This window comes from Parasteatoda tepidariorum, chromosome 2 (genome assembly GCF_982258835.1).
Source record: "Parasteatoda tepidariorum strain Cologne lab strain chromosome 2, Ptep-v5.0, whole genome shotgun sequence".
NCBI lineage: Eukaryota > Metazoa > Arthropoda > Arachnida > Araneae > Theridiidae > Parasteatoda > Parasteatoda tepidariorum.
The window spans coordinates 16068641-16092057 of NC_141756.1; the positions used below are offsets into that span (position 1 = coordinate 16068641).

Consider the following 23417-nt stretch of genomic DNA (forward strand, 5'->3'; position numbering starts at 1 on the left):
GAAAGTATATACAGACATTTAAATAGCTTGACGGAAAAACCAGATAAGTGAAATTTTAGGGGAATTTATGAATCACTGCTTTCGCCTTCTTTTAAGTAACAAAACTAACTATAAAGTTTTAGTATGCTCGCATGATTTTTTTTTTCACATTAGGTAGTAAGGTTTTATTTTTCAGGTAATTCGGTTTTATTTAAAATTAGGAACAATAAAGCAAAAAATTGTTAGTCCCGCCTTCTACTAATGATAATAAAATAGTTCAGATGCAATTTTTTTTCATTCTGAAAATGTCACTTACCTGCTTCTTTCACTAAGTTTTTCAATTAATATAGCTAACATATTTTCCTTTTCTTTTACTTAATATTATTTATTGCCCTTTTCGATGGATTTACGTTATTGAAGTAAGTAAAACTTGTTTTTTATAGTTTATCTCATTAGAATAAAGATAAAATGCATTTAGCATCACTTTGCATGATGCTATTACTCGCGGCCAACCCATAATAGTCAAAATTAACCACTATCAAATAATTTTCTCCGGCACATATCCCTTTCGAGGGGCCGTAAAATACTTCTTTCTAAAGTATCGGTATTTGAACTGCTTTGTGTTGGTTCTGTTTTAATCATCTCCAAATATATCAATATTATATTTTATACCTATATTAGTATATTTAGTACTTATTACATAACCCTTCAACATTTGAGTTTATACATATACCAGTGGCAGCAAACTATAGCCCAATTTTTTTAAAAGCAAAAAAATATTAGAACTTCAAAGGGATTTTGGAGCATGACCATTTCTCTATCTGACCTTTAATGTACTGTTAAAATATTTATAAGTAATGATGGAAAAAAGTTCTTTTAATTCCAATTCATTAAAATATTAATGCACTATCTTAGCTACTACTGGAAAAAATATTTTCTGAAAATACGGAAAACCCGCTGTAGAATTCTTATCAAAACCTATTCGCCAATTACCATAATACCAATAGTACAGTGTATTACCGTCAGTGATACATATGAATTAAGCGTCATCTGTGAATGGCGATTTTTTACGGTTTTCTTAAACGAATTTCCCAATAATCTTTCCTTCATGAGCTTGGCTTTTTAGCACACAGCTTATTTTATTTTATTTCAATTGATGCATATTATCAATTTTTCGAAAGGTTCAGTGTCAGTAATAATATGTCGATTCAAAATGAATAAGTATCTTTCCTCCAATATTTTTGCTATAATTTTGATCAGTTTTTTATATCAATTAACATATGACCAATAATAATTAAGCATCATTGTCGTATATATATATATATATATATATATATATATATATATATATATATATATATATATATATATATATATATATATATATATATATATATATATATATATATATATATATATATATATATATATATATATATATATATATACATTTGATATAAAAAAGCATATTTTATTATTCATTATCAAAGTTTTTATTTCCTTTGAGTCAGAGAATTCTCACGCAATGAGAACTACTTTCAAGATTTCGTAATTTTTCAATAAATAATAATCATTATTTCTGTATATTTTATGAAAGATAATTCCAAAAAACTTTTGTATTACTATTTCTGATTAGCGCATGCTCATTGCAGAAAGAAAAATTTCATGATATGATCATTAATTAAAAAAAAAAAGAAAATCCAGATATCTCTAATTGGCATCAACATAAAAAATACTGAATTTACGTGTTTACAGTATTTATTTATCCCTTATTTAATGGTACTAACCAGTAATATTGATCACCCCTTCTTAAGATTAAAACTAAAACTGCCGTTTCTGGTGTCAATTAATGCTATGAACCGATCTTAATATGCAAAATTTTATGATACACATATTGAGCTACCGTTTTACGATTACTAAATTTTAGTTTTGTTGGATTAACTTAATGTAAAAATGTTAATTAAAAATTCATTTAACGTATATATAGATGTATACATTTAATGTATAAAATAAAGTATATATTAAAGCAACATGTAATTCTCCTTGAATAAGTAATTAAAAAATTCAAAGTTTTCGTCTCATTGATAAAAAAAAACTCTTTGATGAAGAAAAAAATTAACAAACCAAATGGCAATGTCGATGATGTTTTTTTTTTAATGGGTAAGTGACACTGTTAAAACACTGTCCTGTATGATCGCAAAATCCGATCGCATGACATGTCTGAAATCCAGAAATCATAACTGCATTTAGAATTATATTTTATAGGGTTGTTTCAAATGGGCCGATTCATGTAAAAAAAAGAAGAAAAAAAAATTATAATGAAAGTTTACTGCTTTTGTGATAATAGCGCAAAATATATGCATATTTTTTATGACCGTCGTTGTACAGCAGACCCAATTTTGGGTTAACAACAACAAAAAATTTTGTATAATATTTTCCTTTCTTGAGATAATACATTCTTCTTTTATACACTAACTTGTTTTATGTTCGTGAGGTTGAAATTGTAATTATTTTCCTTCTAGCTAGAGAACTCAAATATTTATCGATAAAAGTAAAAGTTTCAATACTTTTCTGACTCTTAAAAATTTATTGTCATTTTATTTTTAAACTGAATTTTTAATCAATCCATTTTCAAACTACTTTCCGATTGACTAGAGTTCTTAAATCTGTACTAAAGCTCTGTGTCTGTCAAGTATCAATCTCTTCTTGACCAATCATCATCATATCTGGCTAGACAGCCCAGGGTGGGCCAGTGCCTTCCTTTGAATTCGAATCCACTTCTCTCTACTTTTGACACTTGTTCGCCAGTTTTTCTCCTTTAGAGTAAGGAAATCAGTCTCAACTAAATCCAACCATCTCAGTCTGGGTCTACCTCTTTTCCTGTTCGTTAGGGGCTTATGTAACAGGATTTTTTTTAAATTTGAGTCATCATTCCTTCTGAAAATGTGAGCTGCCCAGTTCATTCGATGTATTTTAATGAATTTCACAATATCTGGCTCTCTGTAGATTTTATACAGTTCAGTATTATATCGTCTTCTCCAGGAATTATTTATTTTTATCCCACCAAGGATGGCCCTCAAAACTTTTCTCTCAAAAATGGCAATTTTATTTTCACCAGCTTGAGTTAGGTTCCAGGTCTCAGATCCATAGGTAAGTATTGGCCTAATTAATGTTTTATAGAGTAAAAGTTTTGCATTTTTTGATAAAAGAGAGGATTTGAAAAAACATTTTAAACCATAAAAAGCTTTATTTGAACAAATTAGACGACTCCGAATCTCATTGTCTATGTTATTGTCGGCAGTAACTATTGAACCAAGGTAAGTAAAATTCTGAACAGTCTGAAACCTGTGGGAACCAATCTCCAGATAGGATTCAGTAAAATTTAATTTAGCAAGTACAGGCATGTATTTGGTCTTATCGGTATTGATGATTAGTCCCATATCCCTAGCAGCAAGCTCCAAAGAAAGGAAAGCTTCTTTTAATGCAGGAACAGTTCTTGCAATGATGTCTAAATCATCCGCATGCGCCAATATTTGAATAGATTTTTAAAATATGTTGCCCCTGATATTGATTGCAGCATCTCTTATAACTTTCTCTAGAGCAACATTAAAAAGAAGACAGGATAAGGAGTCTCCCTGTCTGACTCCATTATTTACTTTAATTTCTTCAGATAAAGATCCCAAAAGTTTGACTCTGCATACGGTGTTTGACATGCTTGCTTCTACAAGTCTAATTAGTTTTGGTGGTACTCGAAACTCAACCAGGGCTTCATACAAGCGATTTCTATTAATACTGTCAAAGGCTTCTTTGAAATCAATAAAGAGATGATGTGTGGTAGTACCAAATTCCCTGGTCTTCTCTAAAATTTGTCTAAGTGCAAATATTTGATCTTTAGTAGATTTTCCCTTGCGAAAACCACATTGGTAGTTTCCAATTTGAGGGTCTATATATTGTATAAGTCTCTGGAATGAAATGTTTGACAAGATTTTGTTGGTAGTAGATAGCAAACTTATACCTCTGTAGTTAGAACAAACCATGGTATCACCTTTTGTATATATTGGGCAAATAATGGTAGTGTTCCAGTCAGAAGGTAAAATTTCAACATTCCAAATATCAGTAATAAGATTATAAATTAGTTTAAGAAATACTGGACCATGACATTTTAACAGCTCAGCTGCTATCCTATCGTGCCCAGTTGCTTTGTTGTTTTTTAACTTTTTAATAGCAATATCAACCTCGCCCAGTTCAGGCGGAGGTGTATCTTCATTATTCTTATTTTCAAAAGAGCTCCCAGAGCAATAGGATTGATCATGTTTACTGAACATTTCTTGGAAATGTTCACTCCATCTGCTGAGTACAGACTGTTTGTCTGTCAGAATCAAACCATCTTTACTTTTGCAGAGGTTAGATGTTTGTTTAAAGTTCATTCGACTTCTATTAATTCGTCTGTAGAAAGCTCGGCTTTCATTTATTGTCTTCAGGGACTCAATATCTCTTAGGTTTTCCTCTTCAAAAGCTTTTTTCTTGCTCTTATGTATTCGCTTTTCCTTTCTCCTTAATCGTCTATATTCATCAGCATTAAATCTCGTATTCTTTTGAATCATTTTTTTATAAGCAATGTTTTTAGTATTGGATGCTGCAGCACATTCATCATCAAACCAATCTTTATTTGAATTCTTTTCCTTCTTACTAATAACGTTGTCAGCAGCATTGCAAATTTTTTCCTTCAACTGTAGCCATTTTGACTCAACAGAATCCTTCTCCCAGTGCATGCTAGTGAGAGCAGTTTCAACATCATTGATATATTTCGTTTTTATATCCTTTATGTTAAGTTTATCACAGTTGAACTCTTTCAAAACTGTACCTTTTTTATTTTTTACCACGGATATTCTTTCTCGCACTTTTGCAATTACCAAAAAATGATCTGAATCAACATTGGCACCTCTGTAAGTTCGAACATCTAATAAATTAGAATAATGTCTAGCTTCAATAAGTACATGATCTATCTGATTAGCAAATGATCCATCTGGTGCTCTCCAAGTAGCTTTGTGAATCTTTTTATGGGGAAAGCAAGTACTCCCAATGATCAAATTATGGGAGGCGGCAAAATCAATTAACCTTAAGCCATTATCATTCGTAATATCATGCAGACTGTGTCGACCTATAACTGAATGAAATTCAGATTCCTTTCCCACCTTAGCATTAAGATCTCCGATAATTAGTTTTCTATCATGCCGTGGACAGTCATTAAAAATCTTATCTAGTTCTTCATAAAAGGTTTCTTTTTCATCATCTGACTTGTCTTCAGTGGGTGCATGAGCACAAACTATACTATAGTGGAAATGACCAATGCAAGCCAAATTTATCGCCATATCGTCAATAATAATTTCGATTATTTTGGAATATATTGTAATAAGCTTTGAATATCATAATTATTAGTGAATTATTATTATCATTTTTATGAATCAGTTTAATAGATAAAATATTAAATGACCAATCTTATAATAAAAAAAATATTTACATCAATAGCATAAGTACAATAATTAATAATAGAGGAATTATAATTATTGAATGATTATAATAAAATATTTGTAAAGATATTATTAACTGCTTTATAACTGCTTATTTTCGTATTAAATTGTTTCAGTCAAAGGATGAAATAAATTTTTTTTGAAAGTATGTTAAACTCTCTACTTAAACTAAATTGTTATAACGCACTTTTTTAATTAAAAGTAAGTCATAGGTTTTAGATATTGCGGAGGTTATTAAAAATATTTCATTTAATTTTTATCTTCTTTTTAATTAAACAATATACAGAATCAAAGTTCTCCCTATAGGCTTTGTAAAAGAAGCTTACAAAATAAAGTCGAAATTTATTTTTACACATCTTAATCATACACTTATTCTAAGAGCTTTGCATTATCATGAATTATGAATATGCAAATGTAACTAAAATAATGTTTTACTTGGATGTTGAAAATATTTTTAAATCTGTTGTTTTTCAAGGTTTTAATATTATCTTTCTATTCATTGAGGAATAGGTATTTTAAACTATCTTGGAGTTCATAATTGAAGAAATAAAAATGTGTGAGCATTACTTTCTAAAATTAAGGAATGGTATTATCTTATTGAAAAAAAAGTAATACTTACTCTGCAAATGTTACCATATTCTGCTTTTTTTTAAGGTTTCTTAAATTTTTATTTTATTACTAATTTTTAATTTAATTTATTTGTCATGTTTGGAACTCAACAGTAAAAATATAATGTTGCAGCTGTCAAGACCAGATGACGTTGCACCGAGGGAAAAAGTATGATCAAAACTACCAGAATATGGTAAAATTTACCGTGTTTCTGTTTCTATGGGAACATCAAAAATTCGGCAATTTTTACCGAATCGTTTTGGTAATAAATTTGGCAAAATTTACAATAATGAATAATTTTATAATATATGATTTAATTTGGTAAATGTGGTAAAATTTAGTAATTTTATTACGAAATTTACTTTTCAGTTTTGTATTTCGTAACTAAATGTGTGTTCACTAAAATTTTGAGAAACAGAATACCCGGTAAACTGATACCTTATGAATAGAGTGGTTTAGAAACAGGATATTTTAATTTTAGCAACCAAAATGTTTTTGTTTCATTTTTACGAGAAATGTCATTATTATACTGCACGGTAATTTTACAAGATTTTTTTTTCTCCATGTGCAGTTAGTAATGACAGTCAGCCAGGTACCCAGAGTGACGTTAATAGTTATACAGTATCTTCCATTTTTTTATTAGTTTTTATTTAATTTAATTTAACTGAGTTTTTCTTCTAATTTAGATTAAAGGTTGTTAGTATTTACTCAGAGGCACGTTGAAAGAATTAAAGTTACTGATGTAATTAATTCGGTTGAATTTGTTTATAACGAGAACGTTGGTATGTAAGGTCGGGTGGCTTGCTATAAAGGTCCAAAATTATCGCAACAGAAAGCTACTGTATGCGAAAATGATACAGAAAGTGATACTTTTAATGTTTATCTCCCTAATTATAGAATTGTTTTTTTTGAAATTGAATATAGATCAGTTTAATGTACAACACGCATTACATAAAACAAATTATCCCTAATAAAAATTCATTTCATAAAAGATTGCAAATTTTTCGACAAACTACATGTTTTTGATGTGGATAGTGGTGATTTTATTTTATTTTATTTATCAATATCAGACTTAACATTTTACTAACAAGAATATGCACATAAACTCATAAGTAGCAGTAGGTTCTCATATTAATTGGGTTTATAAAGGCTTTTTATTTAACCAACCATTTATAAAAATTTTCTTTGGTAAACTCGAGTTCTTGATAAAACGAGACTCGCAATAAGCGAGGTCAAACGTATATATGTTTTTAAATAAACGATTATTCTTGACAGAAATTTTAATTCCGTTCAAAAAATTAACATAAGAAAATAAAATTTAATTATTAAAAAAAATGTGAAGAGAAACGGATGAAACAGAAAATATTTTCCTTCTAAAGTTACTTTTGTCCAAAATATTTTCTTACCTTCTGTTGTTGTACTCATATGGCACAATACTTCCTCTTTACTTTCATTAAAGTTTTATCTTTTAAAATTCCTTTTTATTCCATTAAAATTTTTTTTCCATTCCATTTAAAATCCTTTAAGTTTCGTTATTATTCCTCTAAAACAGAATAAACTTTATAAGAACAGTCAAATTAAATTTTTTTATACAGGTGTTACTTAAAGACCACCAATAATATGTATTTTTAGAATTAGTATCAAAAATGAAAACAAAAAGAATACACATATAAGTACATACACGCAGACTAATATTTAAAAAAAATTCCGACAAAAAATTTGACCAATCACAGGATAGGAAGGTGAATATAAGATTGGTTTAATTGTGGGAGAAGACGCTGAGAAGTTAAAAGATTCGAAACACTTTCAAGATTCAACCTCCAATTAAACCTGGTTTGATATTTATTACATTCACTTTACTTTAGTGTATTTTGTCAGATTTTGATCACGCTATGATTTTTTTTGTTTCTTAAGGATTAATTTCTGACTCCCAATGTGAATGCTTTTTTGTTTTAATTTTTGATAAGGATTTCAAAAATGCACATTAAGCGCGGGTTTTACGGATCACTCTGTATAAGAATAATATGCAAAATAAGTAGTAAAAAATGTACAACAAAAGAGGAAGAAATACAAACTTTAATTTCCTCGAGATAATTTAAAAAAAAGAAAAATATTATAGTTTTTCTAACTACAAAAATTATATTCATCCTTTATGATTGTTTTTGCCCTTTATTTTTTACTCTTCAATAGTAAATAATGCGCGCATGCTTTTTTAAAGTTTGATAAATAAACTATTATGCATCTACTTTTCTATCTTTCTAAAATCTATATATATATTTCTCTTACACGGCAATAAAAAGAAGCCTCATTACAACTCCCCGAATGGCAACGCTTGAAAATCGACCAATCATTGCGGCTAAGAATGTCACATGGTGAGGTGGCTCAACATATAGCGCTTTTAAAAAGGGAAACTGAAATAACCAGAGTGTAAAATATTATGTGCTTATGCGCATCGTATTTTGTGTTAAATAATTTATTTATTATATATCAGTTTATAGATGGTAACGAGAAGAGTTTTGTGGTTGCTATGGTGACTATTTAGAATGTAAATTTTTTTTTTTTTTTTGAGTGAGTGTGATATTTTTTTTTTGGAACTGCGATGCTGTAATTTTATTGTTTAGTTAATAAATCTTCCTTTTGTATTAAACGTGATTCGCGATCGCAACGCTCGAGTACGCCGTCTAGCGGCAGCCTGTAAATATCAGACATTAATTTATCACGTTTTCATTTAGTTCCATCAAAGTCATTGACTGAATCAGACGCCATTTTTTAGCAGCAAATAAGAAACAAAATTTCCTTAAGGAAAAGGCCGAAGAATTTGAAAAAAATCTCCAGAATATTAGTAAATCTTTCAGGAACAGAACACGCCAAACATTTGAAGAAAAATTCCTCAATAATTTTTTATTTCTATTATCAACAAACTTGCAACTGATGACTTCCGATTTCGGATACTGTTACAGATGTGTGTATTAAGGTAAAATGCATTTATTCTGTCTTCAATTCATTACGAATTAAAGTGAAGTCAGCATTGCTTTCGTCATTCCAGTGAATAAATATGAATTCAGAACATACAGAATTGTAATAGTTATAGCATATTCTTCTTCGTTATAGAATAGTATATATTTCTGTATCCATATAATTCGAAAAACAACAATAAAAAATTAACCAAGCTACTTGAAATAGTGCCATTTATGCTGATTCTTAATTAATTTTAATCGTTTTCTTGGTAAGTATTTTTTAGTTTTGAAAGAATAAGTTCAACTAGAATTCAGCTATTCTGTTTTTAGCTACATATTCAAATTCATATCAATTATAAAATTTTGCTGTGTAGTTTGTTATCTAAAAGTAATGAAGGGATAAACTATGTATCTATTATTTGAGAATAAAGTTTTCAAACAAGGAACATATCATTTTGGAATTCTCCGGGAATTATAAATCAGGTAAGTGCAATGATTTTTACAATAAAAAATTTGCTTGTAAATATTTTTTCTTCATTTGATGATAGTTCTCTACAGAATGGTTTTTTACGTCTGATTAAGAACTATAAGAATAATAAAAAAAGAATATGAGAGTTTTTATTTCAATGCAAAGAATTCTTAAAATCGTTTTTTTATCCTAAGAATTCTTTATTTTCCGTTTTTTAGTTTATAATTTTTTGATAACAATTGTTCTCAAAATATTTTTTTTGAAAAATTAAATGGTATAACATTATGTGTTTATGTATACTTCTTGTATGCTCCAATGTTTGAAGTAATATGATTCAGAAAAGTATGGAATAAAAATTCGGTACTTACGTACTAACGCCACCGCCGCTACAGATTTGGCGGTTTTTAAGTGCCGCCAATCTACACTTAAAATTTTTGCAACAATTCATAAAATAAAACACTTTATTTAAAATCAAAATAGTCAATCGGATTTCGGTGGAAAATGAGCCGATGTTGAGTTTAGCATAGATTTAAAACAATCATATCGCCATATGAACTCTGATCAATAAGATTCCAAATGAAATAACATTTCCAAAACGTACGTTTACCAAGATAAAGCTTTATGTTGTGGGAATTGGTACATTTTCGTTTTTTCGGTAAAATATTTCCCTCCTGAAAAAATAAAATTGCATCTTGTTTTGTTTTTGGCAAATCCCAAAGACGAATTTTCGTAGCACTAAAAATGGCGACAAAAAAGAATTGTTTTTTTTTGTTTTTGTTTCGTCAGCATTCTTTATTTTACGTTTCTTAGTTTCTAAATAATGATTTTTATTGAAACTTGAAATTTTTTGATAAAAATTGTTGTCAAAAAACTTTGTTTACAAAATTAAATTTCATAAAATTATGAGACTTATGTAACTTTTTGTTCATTTTAATTTTTGAAGTAATATGATTCTTAAAACTATAGAATGTAAAGTTTAAATGGGCCTTTCATGTTATATCATTAAATTTAGTAATACTATTTCTCGGGCATTAGGTTTTAACTCTTATAAGAATATACATATTTTTTTCTGTTAATGTACAAATATTTTTCCGATGTGTTTTGGATATTCCTTCTCTAATAAAAAGAGATACTATTTTGTTTTCGTTTGCATAAGAAAGAATATCAAGCATTTTTCTTTTTTAAATTTAATTAGCCACAATAAAGAAGGAACGTTGCAATGCTACCTGCTACATTAACGACGTCTCTAGAGTAAATGAATGACTGTTCATATAGAAATCGCAGGTATTAGTCTCATACAACAACGCCCCCTATAGTTCGTTGCGATCGCGAATAGTAGTTTCCTTAATTATTTGATTCGAAGTCCTTTGAGTTTTATTTGAGGTCAGTTTATTTTGTATTTTTTGACAAGAGAGAGCACCAAATGTGATTTCCTCCGAAAGTCAATGTTTTGTTTATGCAGGTTTTTCCATTGCAATTCACTTATTTCAATTTTTAATAGACTTAATTATAGCCAAAATTTTAACCTTTTTAAAGAGATATCAGTTTTAGAAATTTTATCTTAAGATTTTATACTATAGCACATTTCTAATAGGTTTAACGAATTACATGTCATTTATTTGAATTCAAATTTATTTTAATGACTTAGTATTTACTAAAAAGATGTAATTTTTTTTTTAAAAAAAAGTTGTTATATGGATTTAAATGATTGTTTTGAATTCTTCGAATTTTGTGAATTTGCAATGTATCTAAATTAGTAGCGAGCGAAGCGTGCTTGGTTTGCGAAGCAAACCATATAAGATTGCGTAGCAATTTTCCGGGGTTGGTGAGCGTCAGCGAGCAGGGGGATCAGCCCACTAGTATATTTCAATAGTACTGACGATAACTGATTTTTTTCTTAGCTTGTCAATCTAAATTACGATTTAATGTATTAAGGATAAAATGTATCAAATTTAACTATACTGGTGGATGCATGAAACAAGTTCAAATTTTGTTTTCATAGTATCGAATAGTTTTTACTTGTAAAAAAAATGCAATGTTTTATTTTTTGATTGAACTGATTAGATATATAAGAAATAACTGTCAAAGTTAAAATTATTGGCACAAATTATTTGAAATTCTGCTTTAAAAAGCTAATCAATTTCAAACAAAATCCATGCATTGTATTGTTGTTTCCAATTCATGGGATTGTTGTTTCTAATGACACTTGGTCAAGCTAAGATTGCCAACTGGTATTGCTCAGACGAATGAATTCAGGAAGGAGGGCTTTTCATTTTTCAGGAGAACACTGCTAGGGTGAAAGTGTGACTTAGCTCAGAATCTCCTAAATAGATGGCAGCACCATACATTCAAGCCACTTCCACAAATTAAACACAGATCTGAAGGGTAAATAAATTTTCTTCAAATTCTTGTAATCCACGGTACTGCCACAGGACTGACTACAGCACTTATGATTTCACAGATTTTTACAAACAGGCATTTCGCATATACTCAGTGGGCCTTAGGGGCTTCGAATATCGAAATCCGGCGTCTTCGGACTGAAATCGATGCTCTAACCACTGGTCAACCACGACCCCATGGATAGAAAATGTGATGATACAAATATATGGTAAAGAATGATATAATTTAAATTGCGAAAATAAATTATTAAATTACGAAATTAAAACTATTAAACTATATGTAAGCCATGGTTAAAGTAATAAATTTGGTCATGCCAGTTAACAAGAAATTGTTAATCATAACAACGTATTTTAAGAAAAGGGCATGAACAATAATCGTTTATTATTAGAAATTTCCAAAAAAAAGTTAGTCAATTATTAAAAGTAACCGAATATTCATTAATAATAATGGCTATTAATAATTACCACGTCTTTTTGTAAAATAGATAAATGTTGCTCTTTTATCACATTTATTGGTTATTATCAGAAATTATAAATAGAGCGTGGTGATTATGATTATTAAACGGTAATTATTATACGTAATCGGATATTTTTTAAGGAAAGTGATTATTAATAATTACCGGGTAATTATTTGGAAAATTCTCACATTGACCAAACTTCACTGGTTAATTTTTAATATAATAAATTCTCAAAAAATAACTTTAGTGCACTTATTTAACCAAACTTAGTAAATTAGTAATTTAAATTACTTAATTATAACCAAGAAATGATATGAATTATGGATAATTGATAAATTTTATTGACAGAAACATATGGAACGAAATGTTATTATATTAAAAATATTTTTATAGGTGGTGTCTTAATATTGATAGATTGCTGGAAAGCAATCAGTCAAACGACTTGCTTCTGACACAAATTAATTTTTATGTGGTTTATTTGTACCTGATTGATTATACTGTTAATTCTTTGCACGGAAGTAGCTGATATCGCTCACATAATTCATGTTTTGCTCCAAATAGAAAAATAAATGACCGCAATACATTCTGCCTTCTAAGTCCGGCTTACATTGAAGTAGTAAGCCTCTTTTTCAAGAAAACCGAACAATATATCAAAATTTCATTTCAGTCATAGTATGCTACTAAAATAAAAATATATCCATGAAAATGAACATAAAATTACTTTTCGCAGTCTAATTTTTATTTTGATAAATAATAAATTTAAACCCGATTTTTGTTGATTTATAAATTATTATTTTTCTTCTTTTTGATAAGCAATTTATCTTTACTATTTTAATGGAATGAGTATTTTGTGAAAGTATTGTTATGGTAAGAGATTTTTAATTATTATTTTTTGTTTTAATTTTAGTTTACCCCTTGAATAAATAATGTTATTATTATTATCTGTAATTTAACTTTTTACTAGAATTAGAAATTTACTTAGTTAGAAATAGTTTAAATTTCGACCTGTGCCGACTATTAAAAGGTATCGAGTGATCTGAACTTAGTTAAGGGAAACAAGATGAAGCCCAACGTACAGTGAAAAGTGAAAAATTTTATTATAATTTCATACCAGTTTTTGAATTATGTAAAAAAAGTAAGTTTTTTTAATATTATGCGAGTTTATATTTTTAGAACAAAATCATGCTTAGAATTTTTTTTTATTTACTACGTTTTTAATAACCGGTCTCCGTGTTGGTGACGATGGAAGCTTACAATCAAGATTTCACCCAATTTCCGACGAGCTCGAGCACTCATATCTATACCGGAGCTGAGTGCTTGTTGACAATGCGAGTTTCAACTGTGCCCACTACCAACGAAATTTATTGCGATGTCATCGTTAATCAAAATTTTGACGACTATTCAGTAAAAGCAAACTTTGGCTACTTTTCAACATTTCGGCAAACTCAAAAATCAAAAGAAAAAAACATTTGAAAATCAAAAGAAACGAAACAATTTAAAAACAAAATTTTTAAGCGCAGTTAAAAAAAGAAAATCTTTATATTTTTGTCACATCTAATAAAACACCATGCCTTCAGTAATAAATGTCACTTTTAACCGAAAAACCTGGATGTCTTTAAAAAATCACACATTATTCTTTCTTGATTTTAGATGCGGCAAAAAATAACTATAAATATATACATTGAACATTGACCCTTTAAAATAAGATGGTGCACATTAATTTCAAAAATTCATTTTGGGATGTGTCAGTTTATTAACAAAAAGGACTTCAACTTTCATGTATTATTAATAGATATTTAAACTTTCCTTGGAATAATACTTTTACTTTTTTTTTATCAATAAACAAGTAACAATCCCATAAATATTAACTTTTGGAATGCGAAACTTATATTAAAAAGCCTCAAGATAAATTTGACGCGCATGAAAAGAATTCATTTTAATACCTCAAAGGCATTCGGAATGTCGTAAGGCTAAAAGTTTAGAAGATATTAACGAAACTATTTTAATGATTTACATGTTTGTTCGATTTCTTGTATCATTTTTCTCTTACTGTTATTAAAATCTAAATATTTGCTCGAAGAAAAGACTTTAATTAGTTAAAATTTCAGAATAACTCTTTAAAACAATCAATTTCCTAAATAAAGTGTTTTAAAAAGAAAAATATCAGCTTAGAAAATGCAGCTTAGGTTTGTTTACCTATAAAAACAGTTGGATTTGGTTGGTTCATTAAATATCGATAGCAAAATACTAGTACTATTCCCAACTAAGGGGAAATGCCGATAAATTGCATGATTGGGTCGTTATAATGACTAACTTTTTAATTTTCCTTTTATATAAAAAACGCTGTAAGTTTATAGTTTATAAATACAGGTTGTTTTGTAGGCTGTAAAAAGTATTCCACAAAATTGTGTAAATGTGTCAAAATAATCCCGAAACAAGTGTATTCAAATTTAAAATTTGATCAGCCCTGCGTTGGGACCGAGGATGCGTGGTATCGGTCTTCGTTAAACTGTTCTACCATAAGGTGCTCGACTTCAAGCGTAGGTCGACGGGTTACCAAAACAGAGAAGTCATCATCTCTGCAGAGGATTAAAATTGTGATTTTATGTCTTCGGTTATATGCATATATTATGTTTTTGGATCATTCTCAGGGATGTTTCCCAGACCGTCACCAATAACCCATTGTGCAGCTCTAGTACTATGTAAATAAAGTACCTATCAAACTTAAAACCCCATTTACCCTAGACGTCGGCCACGTGGACGAGCGGTCAGTGTGTCTGACTACGAAGCCAATGGTTGCGGGTTCGAATCCTGCTCAGGGCATGGATGCACATCACATAACAGGGAGCCTCTGTGTGTTGTTCCCTGTTATGCGATGGGTGAATGTGGCCCACCTTATGAACGTGTATCCGTAACAGTGTTGCGTGTGTAATGTTGCTTGTCTCCGTGACTAAGGTTCACTGGTGCCCTCCGGGTAACTTTAAATGAGCGACATTTCCAGCATCTTCTGAGGCGAAGAATGAAAATTCAGTGCCTGATGTTAAAAAAAAGAAAAAAAAACTCTCATTTATATAACAAATTTCTCAAAATGAGAATAAGATGAGTTATTTTCGAGACTATAAATTCTGCGCAAAAACGAGCTGATGCAGTATTAAGCATGTCACTATACTCAATAATGAGTAGTACACGAGGTTTTCCAATTCGACTATATTTGATTTGCAGCTATTTCGATCAATTTTGAGAAATTTCATAAAATTTATTGCTCAATGTTGAAACATTTTACAGTGTAATGATATCCAGTAGTTGTTGTGGTCGTAGGCCATTAAGGTAAGGGGTGTGGTTGTTCTTGTTTTCCAGTGGAGTCCTCTATGGCCAAGAATTCAATTTCTGCCACACCCATACGTCCTACCCGTTTATAGAGCGGATCCATTCATTCATCCACAGATCGTAATTTCGACCTGATCCAGAAAACGATCAATCTCCAATCCAGTACCCCCAGAGGTGTCATTTGTTATAAGAATATGGAGGACTTCGTTATCCGACAGACTTAACGTGCACCAGTCACCATTTACTACTTTGACCTGTTGGATTCGTACTCCCGTTCTCACGGTGAGTCCAGAGCCAACCAGCCATTCCGGCCCCAATGATATCCAGTAAGATGTATTTTGAAAATTTACTCTAAAAATTGAAGAAGAAAAAGCATGCACATTAGGGGTAACAAATTAATATGTAAGAGAGGAAAAACAGAAACTCTATCGATATCTGGTAAATTACAGTAGAGAAAAGTGGGTGTAATAAACATCAATGCAAGTTGAACAGTTATTTCTGATTCAAACAAATGGCTGCCACAAAAATAAGATAAGAAAAATTATAAAATAAAATGAAACGCTACGAAAATGACATTAAATTACATAAAAAGAAGAAAACAATTTAATTTCATTTATGTCAGACTTGGAAAACTTTTGTAATAAAATTTCATCACCACTACCCTCTCGGAAATAGATTTCTCTCCTTTGACAATTCAGGAATCCAGGAGCAATATTTCAGTAATTTTGCGAATCATTTCGTCAAGAAACTACGTGATTTGTGACGAAACGCGAGCTCTCAAATATATGACGAAAATGTCATCAATCGAACAGTGGAAAATATAGTGACGAATTAACCCGCCCTGCTTGCATGGTGGTTAAGGAATGGACCTCGTTACAAGGAAGACACGGGATTCCAATCCCGCTTCGGGGATGGGTGTAATTCATCGTTCTGTTCTATCTGTGTTGTGCCACTTATACGCTGCCCACGTTAAATTGATTATTAGAAAATTTAGACACATTAAGCACTACAAGGGTTTTATTTTGGGAAAAAAATAGAATGAAATATTTCTTCTATTTTAACGAAATTCCTTATCTTGAAGAAATACGATAGTTATTTCGCAGCTTTGGCGAAATTTTTGGTCGGAACATATACCAGGAAACGATTTTGTCAAATGCGAAGAAAATTTCTTGAAATTTGAGCATCCATGAGCATTCTTGCAGTGCAAGCGATGCGCTTTATGTTTATGTTGAGTGATATGTTACGTTATGTATGTTACGTTATATGTATTTTACGTTATATGTATGTTATGTTAAGTTTATGTTAAGTTTGTTTATGTTAAGTTTGTTTATGTTATGTGATACTTCTTATGTCTCAGGTATGATAAAAATATAATTATTTTCTCTTTTTGAATCAAAGTAAAAATTTTTCATTTCATTTTATTCTTAATATTTTATTATTTGGGTGTTGAAGATCACTTAAAAAGTTCAGAATGACATCTATTGAACGGCAGACCAACATAACACCGTTTTTCAAAGGCTACAAAATTGTATTTTTCAGACATCTCGTATTATCAACCAAGAGTTCCTGACCGGATATCCGTCATTCCAACAATATGAAGAAGTTTCCGCGCCATTTTCCATTCGAACACTCATTATGGTCACTCTGATATACCAAAGCTGTTAAACTAAGTTGAAGAATTTGCTAAGAAGTTTCCTAAATGAGTTAATTTTTTAAATTTTTAAATATATCGCAGTTTATCTGTCTCTGTTGTATTTTCTTTATCGATCTACGATTTATTATCAGTTTACAGATTACTAACCCTTTCTACTATCGATAAAGGGTTTAGAAACGTCGAACTATTAGGACTTACCAAAAGATTTGCCTTACTTATAGGAGGAATAATGAATAAAAAGTATTATTTGGAGTGTGTGATTGCCATTCTTGTTGTGTCTTGCTGCTTTGCTTATTATGAGGATGAGGATGATGATGATGGCCGTAAGTGTATTTAATTTTTATAAATAATGATTTCGCTGTGACTAATTTTTGAGCTTTTCCATCAAGCTATAAGTTTAAGTTCTTGTTAAAACAACTAAGAAATGACCCTTTGAAAAGTATAAACCAAACAAGCAAAACATTGCTTTATTCATTTATAACAATACTAGGGTGCTAGGCCCCCTGTTCGCTGCCGATCACCAATCCTGATGATTACTTCGTAATAATTGTTGTCTCTTGGCAGAAAACAATTTTTCTACTTAGGTTAAATTTATTCATTTAGCATATACGAACTAAAAAGAATTCTGTTTGCTTACGCTTGTGCTTCCACTTCCTACTTCCAAATATTATTATTTATTAGTATTATAAATATTTAGATCAGTGATTCTCAACCACTGTGCCGCGGCACTTTTGTGTGCCGCCAGCCAAATTCTTAAAATGTGCCGCCAAATATTAGAAATGATACAATAAAAATTATGATGCTCTTTTTATTATTATGAGTAAAGTTTAAATTAAAAAAAAAGTGTGTATATATATATATATATATATATATATATATATATATATATATATATATATATATATTTTATAATTTTTCCACGCTTTAACCGCGTGAACATCTTTATCAGCGATTGTCTTGTCTCTGACAATCTTAAAATGAGTTAAAATAAGATGGAAGTGTTAAAATTGTCTTCGACACACAATTTTAAAAAATATTGAAATAAGTAGGAAATTTAACGACTATTAGAATTATTAATTAACAAAGCAAGCTAAATATTAACTTTCAAACGGAAATAAAAGCTAATCATTAAAGTAAGCTATGCAATTAATAAACAAATTAACAATGGATAACTAAAAAACAAATATATAAAAAACAAATTGACAAAGGATAACTTACAAAAAAATAAGCTAACAATTAATAATTAGCAAAAAGACTAGTTAACAAGAAATAACAGGAAAATAACAGTTAATGTAAAAAAACTAACAGTTAAGACCTACAGAAAACAAGCTAACAATTAATAACTAGCAAAAAAATAAAAAAATAACAGTTACTAACTAATAAGAAATTAGTTGAAAGAAATAATTATTCCCTTAATAAACGTGCTTTTGTAGTACATATTATTTTATTTCACATTCAAAATTATGATCACGAACTATTTAACACAGTGTATTATAGGTAAGTGAACAATTTTTAATCTAATTTTTTTCATTGTGTGCCGTCAAATTTCGAAATCGTTAAAAGTGTGCAGCAACAAAAAAATGGTTGAGAATCACTGATTTAGATCTATTGGTGAACAGAAATAATTTTTCCAAGTAATCATTTTTTAAAATAACTTTTATATTCTTATAACATTATATTGTTCAAGCAAATTTGATGAGTTCACATCCATAATTTAATATTCTCACTAATAATAGTAGTACTGGAAAATAAGTTTAAATTAGGGATACAAAATTATTTATAGGAAAACAATACCTTTACGGCTACTATTAATTTTATGCTGATGACAACCAAAACATTATGGGAATGAATGAAGGAAAACTGGATCCTACCACGTGTTTTTCCGGCCAATAAAAATGCGCCGACAACAATGGAAAACGGTGTTAGATCATTATGATTTTATGTTATATAGAGAAATTTTTTTTGATACAATGAAAAGCTAGCTTTAAAACTGCTTTAATATTATACATCCATAGAGCTAGTGTTAGAATAGAGTTACTAGTGCTAATATTTTCGCTTCGCCAAACGGACAGATATATTAAATATTATTTTTGCTTGAATCTCCTTGTGCATTAAGCTGATAGTTAAGACCTAAATTATCTAACATATCTCTTTAACTGTATTTCTCACATTATATTAATGTTATTTGCACAAAAATAGAAAGTGTAATACTGTTAATAGCATTAGACCACCTTTCTGAATAACTTTGTTTTAAATTGTAGCTCAGAATTACATAATAATAATAATAATAAACCACAACAATTCTCTCAATTTTAAGCTCTTGAATTAAAAGTGTAATAATAGCAGTGCAGGAAAATAACTTTAAATTAGGGATACGAAATTTTTTTTATAGAAAAACAGTACCTTTATGACTTTTATTAATTTTACGCTGATGGCAACCAAAACAATATGGAAATGAATGAGGAAAAACTAGATCCTGCCACGTGATTTTCCAGCCAATAAAAATGCATGGACAACAATGGAAAACTGCGACACCATTATTAGATTTTTATACATAATAAGAAACGACACATAAGACTGTGTTTTATTCTGGGAACCATACGAATAATAAAAACTTTTCCCCGAAATGATTAATATCTTTTTTTGTTAATTCCTGATACAAAAGAAAAAATTAAGAATCTTAAAAAACTGTCAATGCAATACATTTATTTTAAATTTGATATGTTTGATTTAGCTTTTCTATCTAATCAAAATCACAATCTAATGTATGTATATTAAAATTAACTAAGAGTTTTTGTTGACGAAACTGAAGGTCAATATACACTCTTTCTGCAAAGGGAGAAAATTCTGGTAAAATTACCGTACTGTATGGTAATGACATTTTTGGTTACCCCCCCCCATAATTCTGGTTGGTAAAACCAAAACATTCGGTGAGTCATTTGGTAAAGTATTTATCGGAAAATCTGGTTTTCAAAATTATAGTTCTTATGACCATACATTTAGTAACAAAATACAAAACTGAAAAGTAAATTTAACCTATTATGCCATGCTCTGAGATATAATGGTAAAATTACTACTAAATTTTACCACATTTATCAAAATTATCATATATTATAAAACCATATTTTATTGTCAAGTTTACCAAAGTCATTAGTAAAGTGCTTGGGTAAAAATTGTCAAGCTTTTTGGTGTTCCCATGCAGTCAGAAACAAGGCAAGTTTTACCATATTTTAGTAGTTTGGACCATACTTACTTTCTCAGTATCTGAACTGACTGCTTTACAAAGAGATATTGTAAAATTATATTCCATTGAAATTGAGTAATTAAACAATTTATATAATATTAGACATTTTTTTACCCATTGAAGGGTAATATAGCAATTTAAATCAAAAATATTTTGAAGATTAAGATTTGTTTAAATTTTTTTATAGGTACATAAAATCGATTTTGCATTTTAATGAAAAGTTAGGTTATACTCTGAACTAAATGGAGAAATTAATTGCAATTTTAAATTCATATGAGGACGTAACCGCCTGATACATATTTCATAGGAATCTACAATATTTGATAAAAATATTATAAATGCATTATCTAATTAAATTGTGCAATTTATATAATATTAGATATTTCTCACATATTAAATCATGATATATTAATTTAAACCATAAATATTTTGAAGATTAAGATAGTATTGAAATTCATTCAGTTAATTAATTCAATTTAGCAAATTCATTCATAATTCAGTATAATTTAACTTTCTTTAGATCCTATTGCATTTAAAAAGGACATGTGAACATGAGCTGCTAGAAATTTCTCAGATAATTAAATAACAGTTTATTTATAATTTTATTTTACCATATTCAATAAAAATGTGAAATAACCTTAAAAAAAATTAGTATTTAAACTGCTAACTCCGAGAGAAATCGTTTATTGACAATTATTACCTAATACGGTTAAGCAACTGGAATTTTATCAGCACCAACTAGGCCCACCTTATGAAGACACATCGTTTCTGGTAGGTGGATACATAATATAGTTGAAAGGGCTAATCTATCAATCTAGTTACCAGCTGAATGCGAGGTTTGAATCCCAGCGTCGACACTACAATATTTCATGTCACCATACGGATAGTAACCGGTGTTCTGTTGTTTTCAATTGATGACTCTGGAATTTTAGAATATAAAACTCTCATTCATTGACAGCACCTGTTTAATACAAAAATAGGTTAGTATTTCCCTTCTCTCCCTCAAATAAACTAGTTAAGTTACATTTCATGATACTTTTGACACAATTCAACGTCAACCTAACCTTAATGTCCATTACTTCACAAAAATCCTAGCTACAGTGTCGAAATTTTTTTTTATTTTCACGGTTTTGAAACCATATTAGTTGTAAATGCTCACAAAACCATATTATTTTAATGGTACTCATGGTTTTTTAATCATTCCAGTTGTGCAAGGTTTCAAAACCTTAAGGTAAAGAAATGTTCCTAACCATAAACAAATTATTTTAATGGCATTCATGGTTTTTTAATCATTCCAGTTGTGCAAGGTTTCAAAACCTTAAGGTAAAGAAATGTTCCTAACCGTAAACCAATTATTTTAATGGCATTCATGGTTTTTTAATCATTCCAGTTATGCAAGGTTTCAAAACCTTAAGGTAAAGAAATGTTCCTAACCGTAAACCAATTATTTTAATGGCATTCATGGTTTTTTAATCATTCCAGTTGTGCAAGGTTTCAAAACCTTAAGGTAAAGAAATGTTCCTAACCGTAAATTAACTTCTTTGTTAACTTCAAAATTAACTTCATGGTTAATTCAATGGACAGACTGCTGCCGGTCATTTTACTGTAATTTTAGAATGCAAAATTTCAACAGTGCATACCAAATTTAAATCGTGTAATTAATCTTAAATTGGGTATTTCTTTTCTAATGATTGCATTAATTCCGATTATAAAAATTTCGAAGATTATTTTGTTATGGAATAAAATAAATTTACTTAATATGTTAAATACTTACATTGATTTTCTTCAAAGGTTAAGTCATCTAGAAAGACATGATCTCATTAATAAAAAAAACTTTTTTTTTGCGCGAAGAAATTCCATCATTAAATTTTTACATAATCGAGTTCTTTAATGTTTTGATGAAGTGACGGTAATTACACTTACAAAAAGAATTTAGAACCTTTAAGGACATCTTTTTATGCTTTTTTAGGCGCTCGATATCAGCTATTAAGCAAATTATGTTTTTCTAAGACATTATTTAGTTAAAGAGTGTAAAAATATCTGCTTCATCCATAAAAAGATAATCGTCTTTTCGTTCTTAAAACTTTTTAAGATCTAACTTTTCTCTAGAAGAAAAAAAAATAGGCTAAAATTAACTTTTTTTAATACTTCAATTAATTTTCAAAGAAAAGATAGTAAAAACTACATTAACGAATATATTAATATATTCTAACATAGCTAGCATATTTGTTTTTGTATGCTTTTTATACTTAATTTTTTGAGTTGAGAAAAATACAGAAAACGTCATTAATGCTTGTGCTAAACTTTGTCAGGAATAAAAGTCTTCTTATGAGAGTAAAAGAATAATATTTTAAAACGAAATGAAAGTTAATATTAAAGTGATATTTAATAATTACTCAAATTAATTCGAATTCTCTTCAACTTAAGTTTTTAAATGTTAATTTCATACAAGAGTAAAAATTTATTTACATTTATGGAAATTTCATTCAAAAAATCACTAGCTGTGAACATTTTTATGATGTAAATTTGATAATGCAGTGCATGATAAATTAGTGCATCAATTGATTTGGTACTGCTATCAAATTTGCTGAAAGATATAAGAATTAAGGAGGCAGTTTGAAAAGTAACTTACAAATAAATTGCTTTTCAATTCAACTGAGAATACCCAGTGGAGTTTATGATACATTCTTTTATTCGTGCATTCAAGTTTTTCAAATATTAGGAAATGTTAATGAAACATTTTTTAACATTTTTTAGCAGAAATACATTATTAGCAAGTTTAGCTCTTGG

The 23417-nt window shown here is 29.1% G+C and overlaps 2 protein-coding genes across 3 annotated transcripts in view; one reads left to right on the top strand and one right to left on the bottom strand.

The window, feature by feature from the left end:
* Positions 1 to 3524: 3524 nt before the first annotated feature.
* On the bottom strand, positions 3525 to 5351 carry LOC147814557 (uncharacterized). The gene has a single exon (XM_087156480.1). It carries the CDS (start codon positions 5349 to 5351, stop codon positions 3525 to 3527), a length of 1827 nt encoding a protein of 608 aa, XP_087012606.1.
* An 11988-nt stretch (positions 5352 to 17339) lies between these two features.
* The window catches only part of LOC107448829 (uncharacterized), a 228833-nt gene continuing 222755 nt past the window's right edge, over positions 17340 to 23417 (top strand). The window contains exon 1 of one of the 2 annotated variants that reach the window (XM_016064182.4): positions 17340 to 17706. In XM_016064182.4, coding sequence (XP_015919668.3) covers positions 17613 to 17706 — 94 coding nt within the window. In that variant the 5' untranslated portion in view covers positions 17340 to 17612. The remainder of the gene's footprint in view (positions 17707 to 23417) is intronic. The other variant, XM_016064181.4, reaches the window with a different exon arrangement.